The sequence below is a fragment of the Apodemus sylvaticus genome, chromosome 18 (genome assembly GCF_947179515.1).
Source record: "Apodemus sylvaticus chromosome 18, mApoSyl1.1, whole genome shotgun sequence".
NCBI classification, from domain to species: domain Eukaryota; kingdom Metazoa; phylum Chordata; class Mammalia; order Rodentia; family Muridae; genus Apodemus; species Apodemus sylvaticus.
This window is the reverse complement of record NC_067489.1, coordinates 19,346,759-19,367,245: the sequence shown is the minus strand read 5'-3', so window position 1 is coordinate 19,367,245 and position 20,487 is coordinate 19,346,759. Positions and strand designations below refer to the sequence as shown.

The 20,487-nt window shown below is 44.2% G+C and overlaps 1 protein-coding gene across 2 annotated transcripts; it reads left to right on the top strand.

The window, feature by feature from the left end:
• Positions 1 to 619: 619 nt before the first annotated feature.
• Positions 620 to 20,231, top strand: LOC127668557 (beta-defensin 14-like). 2 transcript variants are annotated; one of them, XM_052162196.1, is made up of 3 exons: positions 620 to 707; positions 19,223 to 19,333; positions 19,988 to 20,231. In XM_052162196.1, the coding sequence occupies exons 2-3, from the start codon at positions 19,276 to 19,278 to the stop codon at positions 20,137 to 20,139; spliced, it is 210 nt and encodes a 69-aa protein (XP_052018156.1). In that variant the 5' UTR covers positions 620 to 707; positions 19,223 to 19,275; the 3' UTR covers positions 20,140 to 20,231. The 2 variants fall into 2 exon arrangements, with proteins under 2 accessions (XP_052018156.1, XP_052018157.1); XM_052162197.1 differs by lacking the exon at positions 620 to 707 and adding an exon at positions 19,027 to 19,105.
• Positions 20,232 to 20,487: the final 256 nt, after the last annotated feature.

Here is a 20,487-nt window from a genome sequence, read left to right as displayed (position 1 = left end):
TGAAATTCCCTAACATCGGGAGTTTGCTGTTCTTCTCTGCAAGCTGTTCTGCTGTGTGTGGGGGGGCGTGGGGGGGGCAGGTACCTAAGAATTAATGAAGTGAATTAATGAAGGCCAGGGATGAGAGGCTCACTGAGGGAAATGGGCCACTGGATCCGAGACCACATGCCAAGCTTTCTCTAGATTAGCAGATGAAAACCTCTTCTCTCCATGCTCCTGCTTACCGCTTGAATCTAATTTGTTTATGAACCAGCTGAATCTCCTTCAGGGCTCCTGCCTGGATTCTCATCCCAGGGCTTGGCCATTCTTCAGCCTTTCCTCAGTGTAGTCTTTATTTTTCTAAGTGTAATCCCTGGAATTGCACCGAGGGAGCCTCCATCAGACACCAGCATCTCTTGTCCCCACAGAGAGTGGAACATGTACTTAATGCCCTCGTGAATGCCTGTCTGAGGAGGTGCTGGCTCCAGTCCAGCCTCTGCTCTGAGGTAGTGAAACTCCTGCCCACAACAGGAGAGTCACCTACCTCTCCAAGCTCAAGAGATTGGTGGTAACAATAAACCGGAAGTGGCAACTGCTGCCGAGATCGGAGCGGGATCCGGAGCCTGGTCCCTACCCGAGGCCGGTGGTGGGCTTTCCTGGTCTTTGGCTTCTCAAGCTTAGAAGAAGCTGGGCTAGAAATCCGAGGCCCCAGCACGGGACACCACCAGGTCAGAATGACCCTTCCTTAGTGGCTCTGGGTGGGATTCTCCCCAAGTAAAGTGATGAGAGAAACTTCCCCTTCTCCCTCTTTTCCACCACACATCCTGAACATGCAGCGGGAGCAGTTGAGAGCCAGGCCAGACAGATTTCATACATCCATATTATATACTCACACCATAGAATATATTGCTCACTGCATAACACGTTTTTAAGTGTGTTTGGTTGCTGCTTATTTTATTTTTGTGGACACTTTTTCATGTAGTTCAGGCTGGCCTTGGACTCCTGATTCTCTTGTGTCCAACAACCAAGAGCTGGGGTTACAAATGTGGGTCATCGCACTGGAGTTATCCAGTACTGGACGCTGTTCAGTGCCTATAGATGCCAGGCGAGCATTCTACTGTGAAGGGTGCCCCTGGGCTCTGAAGGGATCAGTTTAGACTGCCTAATGAACTCCAAGGACAGCAATAAGTCTTCTTTTCCATACCGCATGTTTCCCCTTATTACTCAATGAAAGCATTTCTGGACCTAAACAGTCCTCCTGGCCTAGTATTTTTTTTTATTCGATATACTTATTATTTACATTTCAAATGATTTCCCCTTTTCTGGCTCCCTGAAAGTCACATAAGCCCTCTTCCCTCCCCCTGTTCCCCCATCTACCCCTTCCCACTTCCCTGTTCTGGTATTCCCCTATACTGCTGCACTGAGCCTTTCCAGAACCAGGGGCCACTCCTCCATTCCTTTTGGACATCATTTAATATGTGGATTATGTCTTGGGTATTCCACATTTCTAGGCTAATATCCACTTATCAGTGAGTGCATACCATGATCTTTTGAGACTGGGTTACCTCACTTAGTATGATGTTCTCCAGCTCCATCCATTTGTCTAAGAATTTCATGAATTCATTGTTTCTGATGGCTGAGTAGTACTCCGTTGTGTAAATATACCACTTCTTTTGTGTCCATTCCTCCGTTGAGGGACACCTGGGTTCTTTCCAGCCTGGCCTAGTATTAATGCTGTCTTTAGAGACCACAAAAAAACTTGGGGCTGGTGGGTCACGCGTCGATACCAATAATAACCACAAGAGGGCGGGCCGCCTCTGATAATGCCTGAGGGGCTTTTGGTTTTGGTTTGGTTTTAATTTTTATTTTATTTCTTTTCTGCACTGAAGCTGGTCCTCGTGGTTAAAGAAAATCCCCGGGATTTTTGCAAGATTCAGAAATAGTATCATTTCTGGTCTGGATGTCTTAGTACTAACTGTAATGTCTTTATCGCTGACCTTACACAGGTTAGCCATTTATTCTAGGTCACTTTAGGGAATGACAAGGAATCCATCAATTCAGACTGATCCATTGGGATATTTATTAAGGAGTCTCTTTGAATATCCTGTTTGAGGGTAGAGTCCAGCCAAAGCTGCAGATAACAAATTGAGAGTCCACTTGTGCCCTGTGGCTAGTCTTCAGGGGCTGTGACCCCAGCAGGGTCCTTCACTTAATGCTAAGCCACCAGGGGGCAGATCCAGGGCAGCAGGTACACAGGGCCCCAGTGCTGGTCCAGCGCAGGGTTCGTGGGCGCTTACAGCCTTGGCCAGCAGCAGAGATGTGCCGCACTGATGACTCCTTGGAGGGCTTATACCAGAACCCGGAACTTCAGGGTGTGCATGAAGTAGAGATCAGCTGTGGCCTTGACTGTAGCTGCCTTCCAGTCCCAACACATTTTCAACTGAGATTTGCCCACCATGTGCTTGTGCTGGAACCCTTGAAGCAGCGGTCAGGGCTGCTGGGGACTGGTAGGGATGTGCACAGTCCTCTTGATGAGCCTAACAGGGCCCCCTCTATTGACCCTGGAAGCAGTCAGGGTGCCTTGGGGGGTCTGGGGCCTTGAGATACCCTCGGAAGTAGGAGTATCAGGCTTGCTGCAAGAAAGCAGGGTAAAATCCTCAGAGGCTGCACCGCTGGTCGGTAATCTGTGGGGGGGCTCTGGCCTCCTCTCCTGTGATGGCAAGGTCAGATGTAAGGAGGCTGTTCCCCTTCTGGCTCTTGTGTGTGGCGTCCACAGTTACCCTCTCCCTCCTCTCCTCCCACATCACTGCTGCCGCCGATCATGGTCGGCTACTCTGTGTCTTTGTTCCTTGCGCCTTTGTGGCACCCCTGTTATAGGACTCAGCCTTCTGCCCCATCATCTGTTTTCAGGAATGTTATTCTCATTAGATTTTGAACTTAAAGGCCTGGTGGGTATAAACGGTCTGGTAGTTATAAACGCTAGCTAGCGCGTATACTTGTACTAACCAAAGACAAATTAGTTCACGAACTAATTAATCGAAGCCTGAACACGGGTCTCCTTTAATGCTCTGCTCCGCTGACTGCTCACCTAGAGTCTGGCATGTGTGTAGTGGCATCGTTGGCAGGGGTTCTCAGCCTTCCTAGTGCTGTGGCCCTTTAATACAGTTCCTGCTGGTGTAGTGAACCCCCAGGCATAAAATTATTTTTATTGCTACTTCATAACTGTAATTTTGCTACTGTTAGAAATCATAATATGATTTGTGACCCGTAGGTTGAGAACCACTGCCTTAGAGGTACACAAAGACACAAAGGCTAGTCCCCTAGTGTTCCTAGAGGTGACTATTACTATTTCATCTCACCCATTATTACCATGCTATACTGGGAGAAATTATGGTATTGAGAGACACCTTTTCAAGCCAAACCCTACCTCCTAATGCTGAAACATGGTCATCCAATACAACTCTCTTGGAACCAGAGGAGATAGATATACATTTATAAAAGAAGAAATGGTCAAAGCACTGCTTCTGGGATCCAGAAGATAACTTTATCAGCAATATTACAACATCTCAAAACATCAAGATTGATTTTGGGGGGGGGGGGGACACTATTTCAGAGTCCCTCCACATAGCAGGCCTACAAAAGTCTTCTCCTGCATAGAATCTGGTTCAGTAAGACCACACGTTTCTCTTCCAAAGGAATTCAAGTCTCTGGAAGCTAGGAGGTCTGCCATAGTCCTCTACCATTTTCTTCCCTCCAAGGAAAAGCAAATCTTTGTCAGCCCACAGACAATGGCTGGAACTCTAAGTTCCTGAGTCATCAGGGTGGCTGGAGGCCAGGCGAACCTGCCAGGTCCCAAGCTTCCTCCTGGGAGACGCCCAGTGCATTAGCTCACATTAGACTACAGGTGGCTCTGTGGTGACTCCATTGGAGGCTGTCACGTGTCCTGCCCACAAGGAAACGTGTTTCCTTCAGCTGAGCCTGGGAATTCACAGGGTGCTCTTCCCATGAGCAGAGCATCCAGGGGTGGTGGTTTCTGCGTGACCCACGGGGAACAAAGAACACCAATGTGGCCAGACTCAGCACAATGCCAAATTCAGATGTCTTCCCAGCCAGGGGCAGATGAAGTCTGGTAAGGAAGGTGCCAAAGACCAGGTAGCACTTCAAAGCTACCCGACTTCGCCCTGCATCTGCTTTTGTCACTATTGACAAAACACTGGAGATAATTAACTTTGTTCCATTTGTTATTACCGTGTCAGGCAGAGTCCTTTCGTGAGTCCCCCTTTCCCCTCATCTCCCCATCCCTGCTGCCCTGATCCCTCCTCGTAACCTTCCTCCTAATGTCTTCCCCTCTTTCGCACCCCATGTGTCCTTTGGGCACCCATCCTTCCTCTTCCACTAGTCTTACTCTCGCTGGTCTGTTTTCTGGTTTTAACCACTAGAGGAAAACACAAGGAGAAGGTCTAAGAGAATCAGCCTTGAAGGAGGGAGGGGTTATTTGGGCTCAAACATTTGGAAGTCCTAGGCCGTGAGCTGAGGATTTGATATTTTTGGTCCTACAGAGAGGTAAGACAACAAGGAACATAGGGGGTAAAGGTAGGGGGAGAGGACAGGACAGGGCTTTGAAAGAGGAGGAGGGTGAGGAAGAGGAGGAGGAGGGTGAGGAAGAGGAGGGTGAGGAGAAGAAGGAGGAGGAAGAAGAGGAGGAGAAGGAGGAGGGTAGGAAAAGAAGGAGGAGGAGGAAGAGGAGGAGGTGGTGGTGAGGAGGAGAAGGAGGAGGAGGAGGAAGAAAAGGAGGAGGAGAAGGAGGAGGAGGAGGAGAAAGCAGAAGCGATAAGAACAGCCAGTCTCCTCAGGGGCATGACCCTCACGCTCAGACCCTCTCACAAGGCTCACTCTCCCAAAGGGTCCGCTATCTCCTAACAGCACGACACTGGCCCTGAGCACTCAATGACTCTGGGGCTGGGAAGCCCTAGTCACTCACAGCTTAGCTAAGTCCTTTCTGCTCCAGCCTCTGTGCCAAGCACTTCACAGGAATCTACCTCAGCTCATCTACGGAGTGGCGTGAACATGTCCACAACACAGGCAGGATGCCTAGGTTTCAGACATGTGAAGCCCCTCGCCCACAGCCACAGGGCTTCTCTGTGAGGAAGCTCAGTTCTGGTCTGTCAAGGAGTCCGCAGAGACTTTTAGTATGATTATATTAAAGTGTATGTTGACATCAGTTTCACACACCTCATCTTTTTAACAGTCGGAATGCAACACACTCTTTAGTTCTGCATTGTTTATTGCTCTCTTCACCTTGCACTGGCTGAGCCAGTGACAATGAAGTCTAAAACTTTTAGCTCATTGCAGGGAAAAAAAGCCATGACTTGAGATGTGTGACTCGTAACTGGACATGCTGATGTTTAGTAGATAGAGTTGAGTTGGTTGATTGCATTTGGTTTCTGTATGGTTAAGTGCAGAATCCCAGTTTGAATCTCACCTCCACTGGAGAGAATGCACTTGTCTAAACCAACCCACAGCACACACACACACACACACACACACACACACACACACACACACACACACACACACGAAACAAGGAAACAAGGAAAGAAAAGGAAAAAAAGAAGGAAAGAAAGAAAGGCAGACAGACAGACAGATAGACAGACAGACATATAGCTATGACCCTTTGGAAGTCAATGCTCCCTTATGGCATGTTTTCTCATCTCAGAAAACATAAAGATTGTTGTGTCTGTGTACAATGTTACTCTTTCTCTCCAGAGATTTCTTAATAGATGGTGATCCTGATAATTTTTTTGGGGGGGGGGGAACAACATTAGTGGAAGACTGTGAAACTGCAAATTCTGTTTCACATATGTCTGACTCTGAAGACAGACGAGTCAGCCGCAGATTCCAAGGACAGGGAAATGGCTGCCTCAGTTAGGAAAGCAGTTTGCGATTGGCAGCTAATGATGAGGCAGAAAGGGAGCAGCCCGTCGTCCCCCTTTGGTGGGTGCATGTGAAAGGACTTTGGTATTTCTGCCATACTTTGGGTGTTTCTGGATTTGTAAGGCTGGAATGAGCCTGGGAAGTCACCTCAAGCTGCTTCAGAGTTAGGGCCAAGGAACTCTTGCCCTATCTTGGAAGACAAGAGGAGAACATGGAGGTCTGATGGCGGCATGGGAACACTGGAGATCTTCCTCTGTTATTGACTGGCAGCAGGAGTGGTTGGCAAGTGATTTTAACCCAAACTCACACAAGCAGCCATCTCACCCAGACATGCTTTCACAGAGGGCTTGAGGCAGTTCCCTGAAAGGCTCTATTTAACAACACAGAGGAACTGAAGCTCAGCTCCTCTGGCAGATGCCTGCTGCAGGTGCAGAGCCATTGGGAACACAGGCAAGAATGGCGAGGTCTCTTGTCTCTCTCACATCTTAGGATGCCCTAAGTATCCATTTTGGCAGGTATGCATAAGTTGCCCAACCTGGCTTCTGAGACCCCACATGTCAAATCCTGCTAAATTCAGTTTTCTTCAGTCCTTTAATCAGCTCAAAGCATTTTAGATTTCTTAACCTTCCATACCATTGCTTTCCCAGATTTTGTGCCTCCATTTCCCAATGCCCAGTGTAGTTGGGAACTTTACAATGCATTGGCCAGACACCCTCTTTAACCTCCTTCCTCAGTGGCTGGCACACACCACAAACAGCTGTCTGCCACCTTGAGCCCAGCTGCCACCTGTCCAGAAACCCAGACTGCACCATTTTTTCTTACATTCTAAACTGGGCAGATATTTTATATTTTTTGGACAGAAGAAAGAAAGGGAAGGAGAGAAGGAGATGGAAGAAAGGAAGGAGGAGTGGGGAGGGGAGGGACAGGCAGAGAAGGGGAGAGGAATGGAGGGAAGGAAGTGAGAGAGAAAAGAAGAAACAATGGGACACACACACACACACACACACACACACACACACACACACTCACACACGCACCAGACTGGCATCCAGAGAGACAATACCCTCCAGAATATGGAAAGGATCACCAAGCACTGGTCGTCCTTCCTGTGTTCCTGTTGGCTCATTCCCCAGCAGTAGGATGAGGGAGGGGACCCAAGGAAGAAGTAATGGCTGGCAGACCAGGTGGCAGGGCAGCCAGTGGGAGGGAGGGACAGCTAAGGAAGAAATCTCCGGAGTCTCTGAAGGGCGGACCAGGGTACAGGTTACTATGGAAGTCCTGGAAGGAAACGTTTCTGGGTCATCGTGTTCCTCCTCTGCCCTCTTCCTCTACAGAGGGCGTGTCTCTCCTACTCACTCCTTTCACAAGTGTGACACTCCCAAAGGTGAGGAAGTGGATGTTAGCAACCTGGATACAGATAAGCACTGTGAGGCAGTACGATCGGGCCTTTCCAGGTGGACGGAAGGCATTGATGAGTCAGCCCAGGGCTTCCTGGAATCCACATTTGCCAAACCAGTTTGAAGCTGAGAGTCACAGTGACTCCCTCAGTTGGCTGTGCTGAAATGCTTGAGAGTAGGCGTGGCGTGCGCATGTCACCGTCACCGGGGAGCATAAACACAGGAGCCAGAAAGTGCCTTTTTCACTGTGGCCCTCCCCGTGACGTCACAGGGAGGAGGCCGGGAGCACACAGATTCTTCCTGCCACTTAGGAGGCAAGGCTTGTCGTCCTCTGCTCACGTGTCCCCACCCTTCAGGAATCAACTTCCTCCAATGCTAATGATACTCACCCCATCTTTGAAGCTTTAAAAATGACTATCATGCCCAGTTCCCTTCACTGGGATCTGACCAATCAAGTGGTGTAGCTCCCTTGACTATTTTATCAAGATTCTGGAGAGACACTTCTTTTATATCTCGAGGTGACAGACACCACCTGAGCTGTGGAATCCTGGTTCTTCCTTAGCAGCTCGTGGGCCTCCCTCAGCACAGCCATTCTGTGGCTCATAAGCAGTAGATGGGGCCTCTTCACCAGCAGCTCACGGGGGACAATGATAATCATCTCTCGTTGTCTCAGGTCCTCAAACTCCCTAACACACCTTCCCTGGACATGACAGATACAAACAGAAATGTCTCCAGTCTTTGCCTAGAGACGGTGAAATGCTGAAGTCAAGCATATTTGTAATTTCTTTGATTTCTAAAAGAAGATGCCCCTGCCGGAGCCCTCTAGAGAGCTGGTTTTCCAAGCGGTGTCTGATGTGTCCCAGGCTCAGTCTCTTGCCTCAAAGCTATCCTCCTGCTCCATCCATTTCCTTTCTTGCAGTTACTCCAGGAGATTCCATCCCTGACTCTATTCAGGAGTGACTAGCTGGAGACTCTTAAATGGCCACACTGCACCGCTCACCTCGCGGAGCAGCGGGACAGTTGTGGGTGTATAGCGATGCCTGGGTCGGGGAGGAGGAGCTTGCTGGAGCTGGGATGTCAATGGCACTCTGTCTCGACCAGCATTGGCCCAGCACCTCCTCTGTCCTTTCCAGCCTAAGAGTGGACAAGCTCATCTCTTTATATCGTAATCATGGCGGGCAGAGTGCATCACTCTTTAGGATGGGTGTTTGCCTTCCAGGATAGTGCAGCTGTAATGAGATGATGAGGCAGGGGGATGGCTCCCTCATTGCTACGCCACTCCTCAGTTCCCAGATCCTGGGAAATGCATTTGGTACTTTCCCCGTTCCGCCTTATAATCTGCAGGGACACTTAAGACACACTGTTTGTTCTTTCTTTGTGTTTGAGGTGGTAATGTTGATTTGTCCTGTTAGGAGCCACTGAAATGGTTGCATCTTCCTGAGGAAGGTGAATGAGCAAGTTCGGACCTTCAGAAAGCAGTAAATAAAATGTAGGGCATAAAACAATCTAACACCTTGCTTATTCAACAAAGTTGAAATAAAATATGGGGAGAGGTAAAATATAGAAATAAAAACATGTGTAAAGGAAAAGGCTTTCGCCTTTGGGTAAAGCCTGACTCTTCATGATAAGGGGAGCTCTGTAGCGCCATTATGCTACTGCTAGTGTGAAAAATGGGCAGAGCTTGGGAGGGATGCCAGATTATCGGCTCCCACCCCCACAGCCTTCTCCTTAAAGGCAGACCCCAGTATATTTTGGAGAAAAGCTGAAGCACAGTTTTGGCTGCTGGCATGTCTGATGGTGTGAATAACTCATAATTCTGACATAGGAAGATACCTAGCATTGAGATTGTTTGATTAGAGGCGTGTGCCACTCTCCCTAGCTTTTATGTGGGTGCTGGGGATTGAACTCAGAACTCAAGGAAGATAGCTTGGTCAATAAAGTTCCAGTGAGGCCAGCCCCATACATAGCATGGATATCAGGTGGCAAAGCTACTGAAACCATCATGGAAACTGCGCCAGACCCATTCTCTCCTGCATGTACACCAGAGTTCAGCAAGCTACAGCCAGGCAGCTAAATCCAGATGCCAACTGTTTATGTAGATAGTGTTTTTATTGGGACAGAGCCTCAAGGATTTGTTCCTTGTTTCTGATACAGTTTTGCATTTTATCTGTAAAGTCGAGTAGTTGCAATAGACGTTGTGTGACCAGCCAAACCTAAAAGCCCTTACTGTCTAGCCTTGATAAAGAAGACGCGATGATTCCTAGTGGATGAAACTGCTCAACTGTGAGGAATACAGAAGAAAGGCTATCTCGTGGTTGTGACGCCATGAGTAGATTTCTCTACAGTGCCAGCATCCAAGATGCCCCAGCCTCCACTTCCATAAGGGATTAGCTGTAAATTCTCAAAACCAGAATTGCTCTGAGGTCTACTGAATATGTGAGGCATGTCTTCAGGTCCTAAATATCTTTCATCTATATTTCACCACTCACAGCCACTGGTCTTTCCATTAAGAAAATGAACTTATGGATGGATGTAAAAACCAAAGGGAAGCTCAAGTAGTAAAGGGAGATTTTAGAGTATGTGAGTCAGATGGCTTGGCCTCCAAATTTGAGCTCAAAACTAGTCTCATCCGTCTTACAATGCAGATTATAATACTTTCTTCACATCATTTGGGTCAGAAAAAAATGCCTTTAGGTTAAAATTAAAGGGAGAGTTTCAGTGACAGCATTGGGTATATAGTCACAGCTCTATTGGGTACCAGCCATCACAAACAGTCAATGTGTTGCCCTTGCCCGTTGCACCATTAGCAAATAAGTTCATTTTAATAACCAGTTCTAATTACATGATTATGTCAGACACCCTATTAAACAATAACCCCTGGGGATATAAATAGGAAAACAGTAAGTCAAATTATCTCTATTTGCATATAATATCACTTATATTATACCTAAGAGATTCTAAAATATTCATTAGAAAACTTCTAGAAATAAACATTTTTGGCAAAATAGTAGGGTACAAAATCAACTTACTTTGTATACACCACCAACAGACACACTGAGAAAGAGGATATGGCATACCTCCATTTACAGTAGCATCTAGGATACTCCAGTTGAGCAATCAGTTAGCTTATGGTATCTATACAGTAGCATCAATGACAATAAAAATATCTTGGTATAAATCTAACAAAGGAGGTGAAAGACCTCTATGTTAAAAGCTTCAAGTCTTTGAAAAAAGAGATTGATAAAGACACTAGAAAGCATAAAGACATCCCATATTCATGCACTAGTAGAGTTTATATTGTGAAAATGGCCCGCCTACCAAAGGAAAGTTACAGATTCAATGCAATGCCAATCAAAATACCCATGACATTCTTCTCGGCACAGAGATAGAAGAAGAGCATCATCATAAAATTCATGTGGGACCAGAAAAGACTCTGGATAACCAAATAAACACTAAGCAAAAAGAAAAACCCTGGAATAAGTGCTATTACAGACTTCAATATATATCATAGAGTTATAGTAATAAAAACATGGTATGACACAAAACAGTTGTGTAGGCTAAGGGAATTAAATGAAATACCCAAACATGCATACTTATAACTATGACCAAGAGACATTTGATGAAGAGGCAAAAACATAACAATAACAAAACATATGCTAAAAAAAAAAAGATAGCATGTTCAACTAATGGTGCTGGGGAAACTAGATGACTGCATGCATCCATATCCTAATAAAATTAGATCCATATCTACCACCCTGAGGAAGTTAGATTCAATTACATCAAAGACCTCAGTTTGAAACTCAGAACACAAAAACCAACAGAAGAAAACAAAGATAGTTCCCCATAAGATATAGATGCAGGAAAAGACTTTCTGAACAAGACTCCATTTACCAAGGAATTACAGCCAGTAATGGACAACCCAGCCATCATAGAACTAAAAATTTCTGTACAGCTAAGGAAACAGTTAATAAAGTGGAAAAGAAAACTCATAGAATGGGAAAGAATCTTTGCCAGTGATATATATATGTCAGAGGATATATACGTAGAATATACAAAGAACACAAAAAAGGTCAAGGGAACAAATGGCCCAGTTAAAAACATGAGCCATGCCTCTAAACAGAGAGTTCTAAATAAAATTTGCTGAAAAATACATTAAAAAGTGTTCATCATCCTTGGTGTGATAGTCTGAAAAAGATGCTCCCCTGTCTGAAGGCTCATTATGGGTGAATATTTGAATATCGAATAATAACAATAAATAAAAAGAGGCTGTCAACCTGAAAGCGGGATTCAAGAAAAGGTAGCTTAGAGAAGCTGGAGGTTGGAAAGTCAAGGGGAAAGTTATATAATTTTATTTCCATTAAGGCATATTAAAGATAAATAATTTAAATAAAATAATCTCAGGGGTCCCGTCCCACCTTTTGCCTTTGGATACATGATGTTTTTGATCCCAGTACCCAGCCTATTAATGAGTTTGCCTCAAGATCATTTTATAAGAAACATTTATGCCTTTAAATCTCCTGCCTTCTTGGGAATTTACACACACACACATACACACACACACACACACACACACACACACACACACACACACAATCTCCTGCCTTCTTTCAGTGGATATATAGGCTGTTGGCCAAAATTGCTTCATGGTGAGGTCTCGCTGGGGCTGTGTTTTGAAATGCAACTGGATGATCTGATTAGAGACAGAGCAAACCGAAACGCACCACTGTGCTTTCGTCCCCTGGTCCTGAGCTGGTCCCTGGTAGATGTATAGAAGAATGTCCTTGGGCCAACTTTATATAGAATTTGATGTATTATCCCTTACTTGGTTTCAGTCTTAAGAGTCAGGAGTCAGCCCCTGGGGCGGGGGCGGGGGTGAAGTGGGGTGGGGAGTGGGGGGGAGGGGAAGAGGGTTGGATGTGATTTTGGAAACTATGACAGGCATACCTACCTCACTGCTAAGTTTCAAATTCTTAAACTAGTTTGAACATGTTAAAAGCGGCTGTGACTGCGTACAGAAAGACTGTGCAAGGTCAAGCCAGACAAAAATTTTGCATGCGTGAGCGGGGCAGTCACTAAGTTCCACCTCAAGTTGACATGCTATTGGTGGTTGATGGCTCCCGGAAGAGGCGTGTCGTTATCTTCAGGGTTGGGGCATGGAAGAGAATACCCGTGCTCCAGTAGATGGTCGTTTATCCATGCACATACTTGCAACACTGAGTGGACTCTGATTTTTGAAAAAAAAAAAGGAACATATGAATTATAGTGAGGGAATGGAGATGGAATTGATCAAAATACATTCTATGAGTATCAAAAACGAAGGTGTCTTCATCCTTGCTCTCTCTACCAAGGTCATGTTGACCTATACCATTTGCAAAGTATCACCCTAATTCTCCTCTCTAAGGGTACCCTCATCTCTTATGGGGTCCCTGTGGGTATTGCAGCTGGTAGGGAAACAAAGAGACTTTGCTCAATCAGACTGGATCAAAACTTCTTGAGAGTCTGATCCTATGGTTTAATCCTCTTACACATTTGAAACACAATCAAAGTTTGAGCTCTCATAACAAAGCTTTAGTCGTAGCTACCTAGGAACTTTCTAGAAAAGCACCTGTGACCATAGAATAGGAGTGAATTCTATTGGCCGACAAACAGAGTTCAGGGTGAATATCTGTAAAGAGCAGAAAGATGGATTCTATTGGTGGAAGATGCAAAGTACGTGAGGCCTCTTATAAAGATGATTTCTATTCACTGAGAGACAAAACCTCAGGAAGGCAGGCTCCATAGAAAAGCAAAAAGATCACTGGGTTGTCACAACATCCACTCCAGCCGACGGGGTGATCAGGGGCCATTCCGCTCCTCCCATTGCGTGATTGACACCCTGGTTTCTCCAGTGCTTACTCTAAGTAGTACTTCCTACACTCGTCTTCCCTCATCATGAGTAGAAGCTAGGCAGTCTTCATAGCCTGGTTCTTTTCATTACCTCCTTAACTCAAGCTTCTTCCTTCGAAATGACTTCAACTCTCACGTTCCTGTGTTTATCGCATTGACATTGGATTACGACAACTTCTTGATTTTCTTGGTCTCCTGGTCTTCATTTCCACAACCATCTAGCTCGCCTTCTACATCTGTTTATCTGTCAGCTTATGTCTACTTGATGTACTGCAGTAAATATTCTGTGTGATTTTCATTTTCTGAATAAAGTCCTTTCTTTTATTACGCTCCCCCTGCCCCACTTCTCCCTTGGAATTAGTTGTTCTTATTGTCTCGGATTGTCTGAGGTTTTAAAATGTTCCTGAATTTCAAAGTGTAAGGGAAAAAATAGGATGTGACTTTATCATTTATCCAAGGAAACAAACAAAAAGACTGTATCTATACAGATTATCAGAAATGGTTACAAGTAACATAATATACTCACTGTGAAATTGGAAAAAAAGTCCAATTGCCATACAAACTGTGTTCTGAGTTAGCACACAGTACTGAGGGGGTCCCTTTTAATCACAACGACTAGGTCATTAAGACTTGATATTTCAGACAGGCTCTGAAGATTGTGCAAACCACAATGTAGAAACAGGAAGTGATTACATTTGAAGAATTAGAAAATAAGAAGGATTTTAAAAGGGGCTTGAAGTTCCAGGTTCTATAACCAAAAAACCTGGAAAGTGCAGGTGTCATTCCAAAAACAAACAAACAAACAAAAGAACAAAGCATCTACCACTAGCTGAAGTAAAAGAGATAGCAAACTGCTGATCGTCAAGTAGGTGTGGAAGCCAGTCAGAAAAGCGGGGAATCAGTCTCTACCATATACCAATATGTGTGTGGTAATAAGAGGGGAACCCGAGAAAGCTTCATCTCTAATTGAGAGCATGGGGTATTTTGTTATCTTCTCTAAGCCTCCATTTACTTAACTGTAACATACATATAACTGTAACATACATATAGCTGTAACATACATATAGCTGTAACATACATATAACTGTAACATACATATAGCTGTAACATAGATTATATAACATATAATCTACTGAATGATTGCAATGGAATCACAGCATTTATATTGCTTAGTGTTGTGTATAGTATGTACTTGATAAAGACTGACAAGGGTGACAAATCCAGGAAGAAGAAATGGATGCAAAGTCTTAAAGATGTTGATGTTTATCAAGATTGGTGATGGGAGAAAGAGGAGACAGCCCATGAAGAATTGAAATCAGCAACCAGGACTTGAGAAAATGGAAAGTGTGTTGCCTTACCACATCAACCTCTGTGGGCTTTCTATCATCGAACTTGGAAATAGTGATCGACACAGATCACAAATATTGACTATTATTTATGTTTGATCCTTGTACAGTCTCAGTTACTAAGGTCCCAAGAGAGTGTGTTAAGTGTTTTCTGGGTGTTGAGTTGAAGTAGAGGGGTGTCTTCAGACGTGAATATACCCCATAGGTCATATGATGCAAAGAGACAAAGTTAGGCAAAAAAAAAAGTCACTGAATTGAGTATGTAAAAATGCTGTTGAAGTTTAAAAGAAAAACTTGCATGGCTTATTGAGATAGATGCCAGGAAATAGTAGGTTTATGGGTAATTGGGTGAGTACAAGATAGGTATATACATATACTTATGGGTAAAGACCTCTAGAGAGAGAGAGAGAGAGAGAGAGAGAGAGAGAGAGAGAGAGAGAGAGAGAGACAGAGAGACAGAGAGACAGAGACAGAGAGACAGAGAGAACAAAGAAACAATGGAGCAATGGTTCAGTGTTGGGTTCCTAGGGTACAGAAACATGTCTGCTAAAGGAGATTATTCTCTGAAACAAACAGAATTAAGAATGGGTAAAAAATTATAATTTTGAGCAAGAGCCTATATGGAGATTTAGCTGGACAACAATGGTGGGTAAGTTCTGGCCCCATTAAGCTAAACCACATAGAAAGAAACTGCTAGGAAATGTGGTCTGTCTGTGGATGCATTCAGGACCAGCTGCTAATACCAAGACTGGGGAATCCTGGGTCCCTGGGCAGGGATTCCGTGAATCTGTTCTTTGTGCATGTATCAGGGGCCTCTGACATTCACCAAGGTTTCCTTATTTCAGAATCTATCAGTAGGACCCGGACACTTCCACTGTTACAAGAAACACAGTGCATAACCAGCTGCTGCAGAGTGAACCTGGGCCTTGGCACCACTTCATCTCCCAGTATTTTGAATCATGCATGCCTTATCTCTTTTCTAGGTGGCAGATCTCTGCTTTTTTTCATCTTGATCACAAGTCCTGGCCAGTGAACAAACAAGAGGAACCAATTTTTAGAAGGCTGTACAGGCCCTTTTTATCTTTTCTCAAAATTGCGCCCTATGAATTAACTGTTTCCTTACTGCATTAATTCAGGGGACACTAATTTCTTTTTCCTGATAGAAACAAACTTGAGTGTGCATATAAACCATAGCATGCCCTTGCCCAGATTACCCAGGGAACGCTGGGCCCTCTCTACAGTGATCTGGTCTCTTGTCTCTGTACATAGTGTTCACTAGCTTAAGTCTTGACCTCTGGACAACACAGTCTTTAGATTCCAATCCCTGTAATCCCTGGAGGCCCCGTCTCTCCATGCAGTTTTGATTTTCCCTGTTCTTCCTCTAGTGACTTGTTTAGGCAATAGAAGTTAAGCATGATACTTTCTGGAAAGACAGCCATGGAGGGCAATTTGAGGGTTTGGACCCGTGATCTGGAAATAGGTGGAGTTGGTGACCAGAGCCAACAGAAGTTAGTTTTGTTACTCTCATCCCTCATTTGAGAGCCAAGCAGCATGTGTTTCTACTAGACATCAGAGTAGGATATTGTGGGTGCATGGAAATTTGAAAGGAGACCTTTACCTTAAGCATAATCTTTGTTCTAGAAAGAACAGAGAAGCTATATCAATGAAGTCTCAACAACATAGCTACCCAAACAGGATTTGAAGGAAGACAACACCAACACAGATGCTAACATGCAAGGGAGAAAAAAATATCATGGGGATCCAACCTTAGACAAAGAACTACAGACAACTAAGGAAGTCAAAGAATAGAAGAAAATAGTCTTCCTTGAATAAAAAGCCCTCCAGTTGGTTATACAATTCCCAGTTGTCTGCCCTGAAATTATCAGCTCTTCAGATTAAGTACATTCACTCCTATAAGAAGAGGATCAGAAGTGGCAGTAGAGGAAAACTATAGTATTTTACAAAGCCTGAGTCTTGTTGACTCTGTTAAGCTGCTATACCCCATGAATGGGCTTGACCACAGCCTTAACAAACGCTAGGGGGCCCACCCTGCCTGTGTAGGACTACTATCCCTAACAGAAGTTCTTAAGCTCTGATCTGGACCATGTCTTTGCTGTGAGGACCAGACCCAGTGAATGTTTCTAGGTTGAGTAGAACATCCCACCGTGCTCAAGCTCCAACAGTCACTGGCTATCATTATTTACAGGGAGATTATGTAAACACAAGTCTTTTTTTTTTTTAAACATTCATCACTAAATTGTGTGCACTGCCCCAGGTCATCTCCTCTGTCTTCATGTAAGGAATTATTGGTTAAATCAGAATTCTAAGTAACTCGAATCTTAGCTTTAGTCCCACCATACCAAGCTTTGTTAACTAAATCAAATACAGACTTGTCCCAAATCTTGGCCACTATTCACTGTTTCCCCGAATGCTTCTGTGCATCCCTCCTCTGTGATCTTGCTTCTGAGGACAAATCATGCCCCTGGGACTGCCTGCTCTACCGACTCTGACACAGCATGAGTCTTATGACTCAGGAGGAGCCAGGGATCTTTTGTGGTAAATTTTTATCCCTGCTTTGGACATTTTACCCTCACCTTCTCTCTCTCCCTCTCTCACCCTGATACAGTGAATGAAGAACAATATCAGTTTTCAAATTTCAGTGGTGTTTAAGCCATAGAGCCTTTGATGAGCATCCCTACATGCATACAAAAGCTCTAAAAGCCTTCTGTCTGATGGTGGCACAAGTTGTTGGTTCATATAGTTTTTTGTCACACAACTCTGTTATCCAGCATGAAACAAAACCCACGCTCTACCTAAACTGCCTCTGCTATTGTGAGTTAGCTTCCCAACTTTGCCTTAAAGGGAAGATAGCATCTTCTAAATTGTCAAGCATAGCCAAAATGTCATTGAGAGGTATGAGACCACAGGAAAACACAAAGCAGAACAAACAGAACTTGTACAGGGGTTAACAAGGAAAAGTAACTTCTATTCTTAATAAAGTTCTTCTGAGACAATAGTGGCACCTTAGAAAGGTCTCTCAGCCTTCAATGGCCCATTCCATAGCCAAAGGTTCACCTATTTTCCACATGGAAAAGCGAGTCACCTCCACTTTTAGCAGAGGGATAGGATGGTCCAGTGACACATGGTTGAGGCCTGGTCATTCTCTGACACCCAGGGCAGTCTGTGTGTCTTTTGTAATATTTAAAATGCTGCCAAGCCAACACCCAGTCCACTACACACTCATCTACTTCCTCCATTTCAAAATGTTTCCCACTGTCATTTCCCACAGCCTATGTCATTGTCAGACCGAAGGATTTTCAGAGGTTTTGTATCCTGTATATAGGAATGCACAGTGAAAGCTCCGTGGCTTAAACACCACTGAATTTTGAACACTAATATTGTTCTCCATCCAATATATCAGGCAGAGAGAGAAGATGAGGGCCGAGTGTCCACCATGTAAGAGGAAAACTAGAGTTTAAAAAGGCAATGTCTATAGCTCCTAAGTGTTCCTAAAGTACTTCTAAATCTATAGATCTGAATGCACGTCTCAGCACGGGCCACTAGTCTTTACATTTGTACAGCCCTGTGCTTGAGTGCCTGCTGTTCTTGTCAGCACCTACGCTATAGTTGAACATCTGCTCAGGGGCTTGAGCTCACTTAAAGACCCCTGAGAGAAGAAATTGAGCTTTGTCCTTCTTCCCATCCTAGGTATCCCAGTATTTTGAACCCATTCCATCCTAGAACTAACACACCCAAGACCTTGGATCCACTCTAGTTGCATTGACACACTGCAACATCTGGGATCTCTGTGGTGACTTGATCATCTGACTGAATAGATTATCAATAAACATAAAACGGTAATAGGATTCCTCAGCATTAAGTGTATTAGTCAAGAATCTATTGACTCTTCATCTCTTGAACTGATATCTAATAGAGTCAACTGAGCCTTGGCCTTCTTTAAAATCTCATGGGTAAAGAATACCTAGAAGTCTTCAGTGTTCAGTGTCATTGTAAGCCTCTCTGATACAGAGAGAAGATGAATGTATGCGTATCATTATGGCTCTCTTTCTCTCTCTCTCTCTCTCTCTGTCTCTCTCTCTCTCTCTTTCTCTCTTTCTGAAAAAAATGAGACACCCCAACTCATGAATCTAGGTAGTTTTAAGACAACAATGAAGTACAAGTCAGGTTTTATTTAAACTGGAGAACACCTATAGCAAAGGCTTTTCTATACAGTCCAAGTTTCCTCTTGTCTTTACTACCTAAATTGTAGTTCTGTCTGTCAATTCTGAATATGTCCAAAGCTTAACTAATTTGGTTCTCAGAAGACTCTCAAGTCTCTTTTGGTATTTTAGATAGCTACAGAAAGTATAATATTGTACCCAAAGGCAATTCAGTCCCTAGCTACATGCCCTGGGGGCTATCCCTAAAAAGAACTATCTTGTCCATATCAGTTCTATCTGTACTCACAGCCAGAAATTGATCTGGAAACATGCCCAGGACCTGGATGACCTCAAGGGAGTCCCAACAAGCTTGGCTACGCCCATCATGCTTGCAAGCCCCTGGGTGAGTGGGTGTGGTCTTTGCAGTGACAGACACTGGAAAGACACGTCAGGAAATATGTCATACTGTCATCCCAGTGACATTACAAGAATCATACTCATGGCTTACCTTGTTATATAGGTGGACAAGCACACGTTTTGGCCCAGTCTCAGCTTGTTGGGAAGCAGTCAGCTATGAGGCTTCATTATCTGCTATTTGTATTCCTCATCTTGTTCTTCGTGCCTGCTCCAGGTAAGAGGGGTTGGGAAATAAGGGGTGGGAAGGGTTCATAACATGTAATTTAGTCTGATCTCTGTGCTGCTGGGTGAGCATGAAATTAGGTGGATTTTCTGAATGAAAAACAAACATCACCAATGGTTTATTCCAACAACAATCAGTAAGAGCCTGAAGTCAGGCTTCTGTCTCTGTCCTGTGACACTCTTATACTAAATACTACCACAGATGCCAACTCTCCACCCACCTTGTCACTGGAATACTATTAATGAGACCAAAGAAAAACTGATGTGAGATTTTAATTCTGACAGAAGTGAACAGTTTAGTCTGGAACCCAAAACCACAGATATCTATTCCAGTGGGCTTAGTGGTTGGAGGTAAAGAGAGACACTCTGGGCTGCTTGAAAGGTGCTAAGAATGATGGTAGCCTCAATCCTCAGTTCTTATGGGAGGCTTAGAGACCAGGCTACTGTGTGTTACACAGTGAGATACGACTCATAAAGACATTTGTTTGCTTCCTGCTTAGACCTCCTTTAACATTACTTGTGATTTTATAGGAAAAGAGAAACAAATGGAAAACGAACCTAATTCAGTAATATACAGTTTGCTGGATCCAGTATCTTTCTAACACTCTTTTCCTAAAATAGTTTTTTTTTTTTTTTCCTCTTGCAGGGGACACACTCATACCAAAACCCCTCCGAAAACTTTTCTGCAGAATAAGAGGTGGCCGGTGTGCTGCATTTAATTGCTTTGCTAAGGAAGAACAAATAGGTATATGTTCTAGCAAAGGCCGGAAATGCTGCCAAAGAAGAAGACGACTCTGAATCAGAACGGGAATGTCACCTGCTGTGCATTTCTGTGCATTGCTGTGCGGAGGGGATGGGGGGCAGTTCCTCCCGGGAATGTACAAAAGTAAAATCAAGTTAATACATATTTTTTAAAAAACTAGTAGCTTAATCTCTTTGAACGTTCTGCTCACTGTTAACATATAGGCAACTAAGAAAAGAACTAGACTCAGTCTGATTTGAATAAATTGGCATCTCTAAGTCAGTCCACAAGATACCTCAGCTCATTTCCCAAGGCCAAGGATGTCAATAGGATGTGTGTGCTTGTGTGTGTTTGCATGTGTTCAAGCAAGTGTGTGTGCATATGTGTGTGCAAGGGTGTTTGCA

Excerpts from the sequence above, each read along its gene's own strand:
- LOC127668557 (XM_052162196.1), top strand. The coding sequence starts at position 19,276 with ATGAGGCTTCATTATCTGCTATTTGTATTCCTCATCTTGTTCTTCGTG. Across the intron at positions 19,334-19,987 it reads GTTCTTCGTGCCTGCTCCAG|GGGACACACTCATACCAAAA; the intron begins GTAAGAGGGGTT and ends TTCCTCTTGCAG.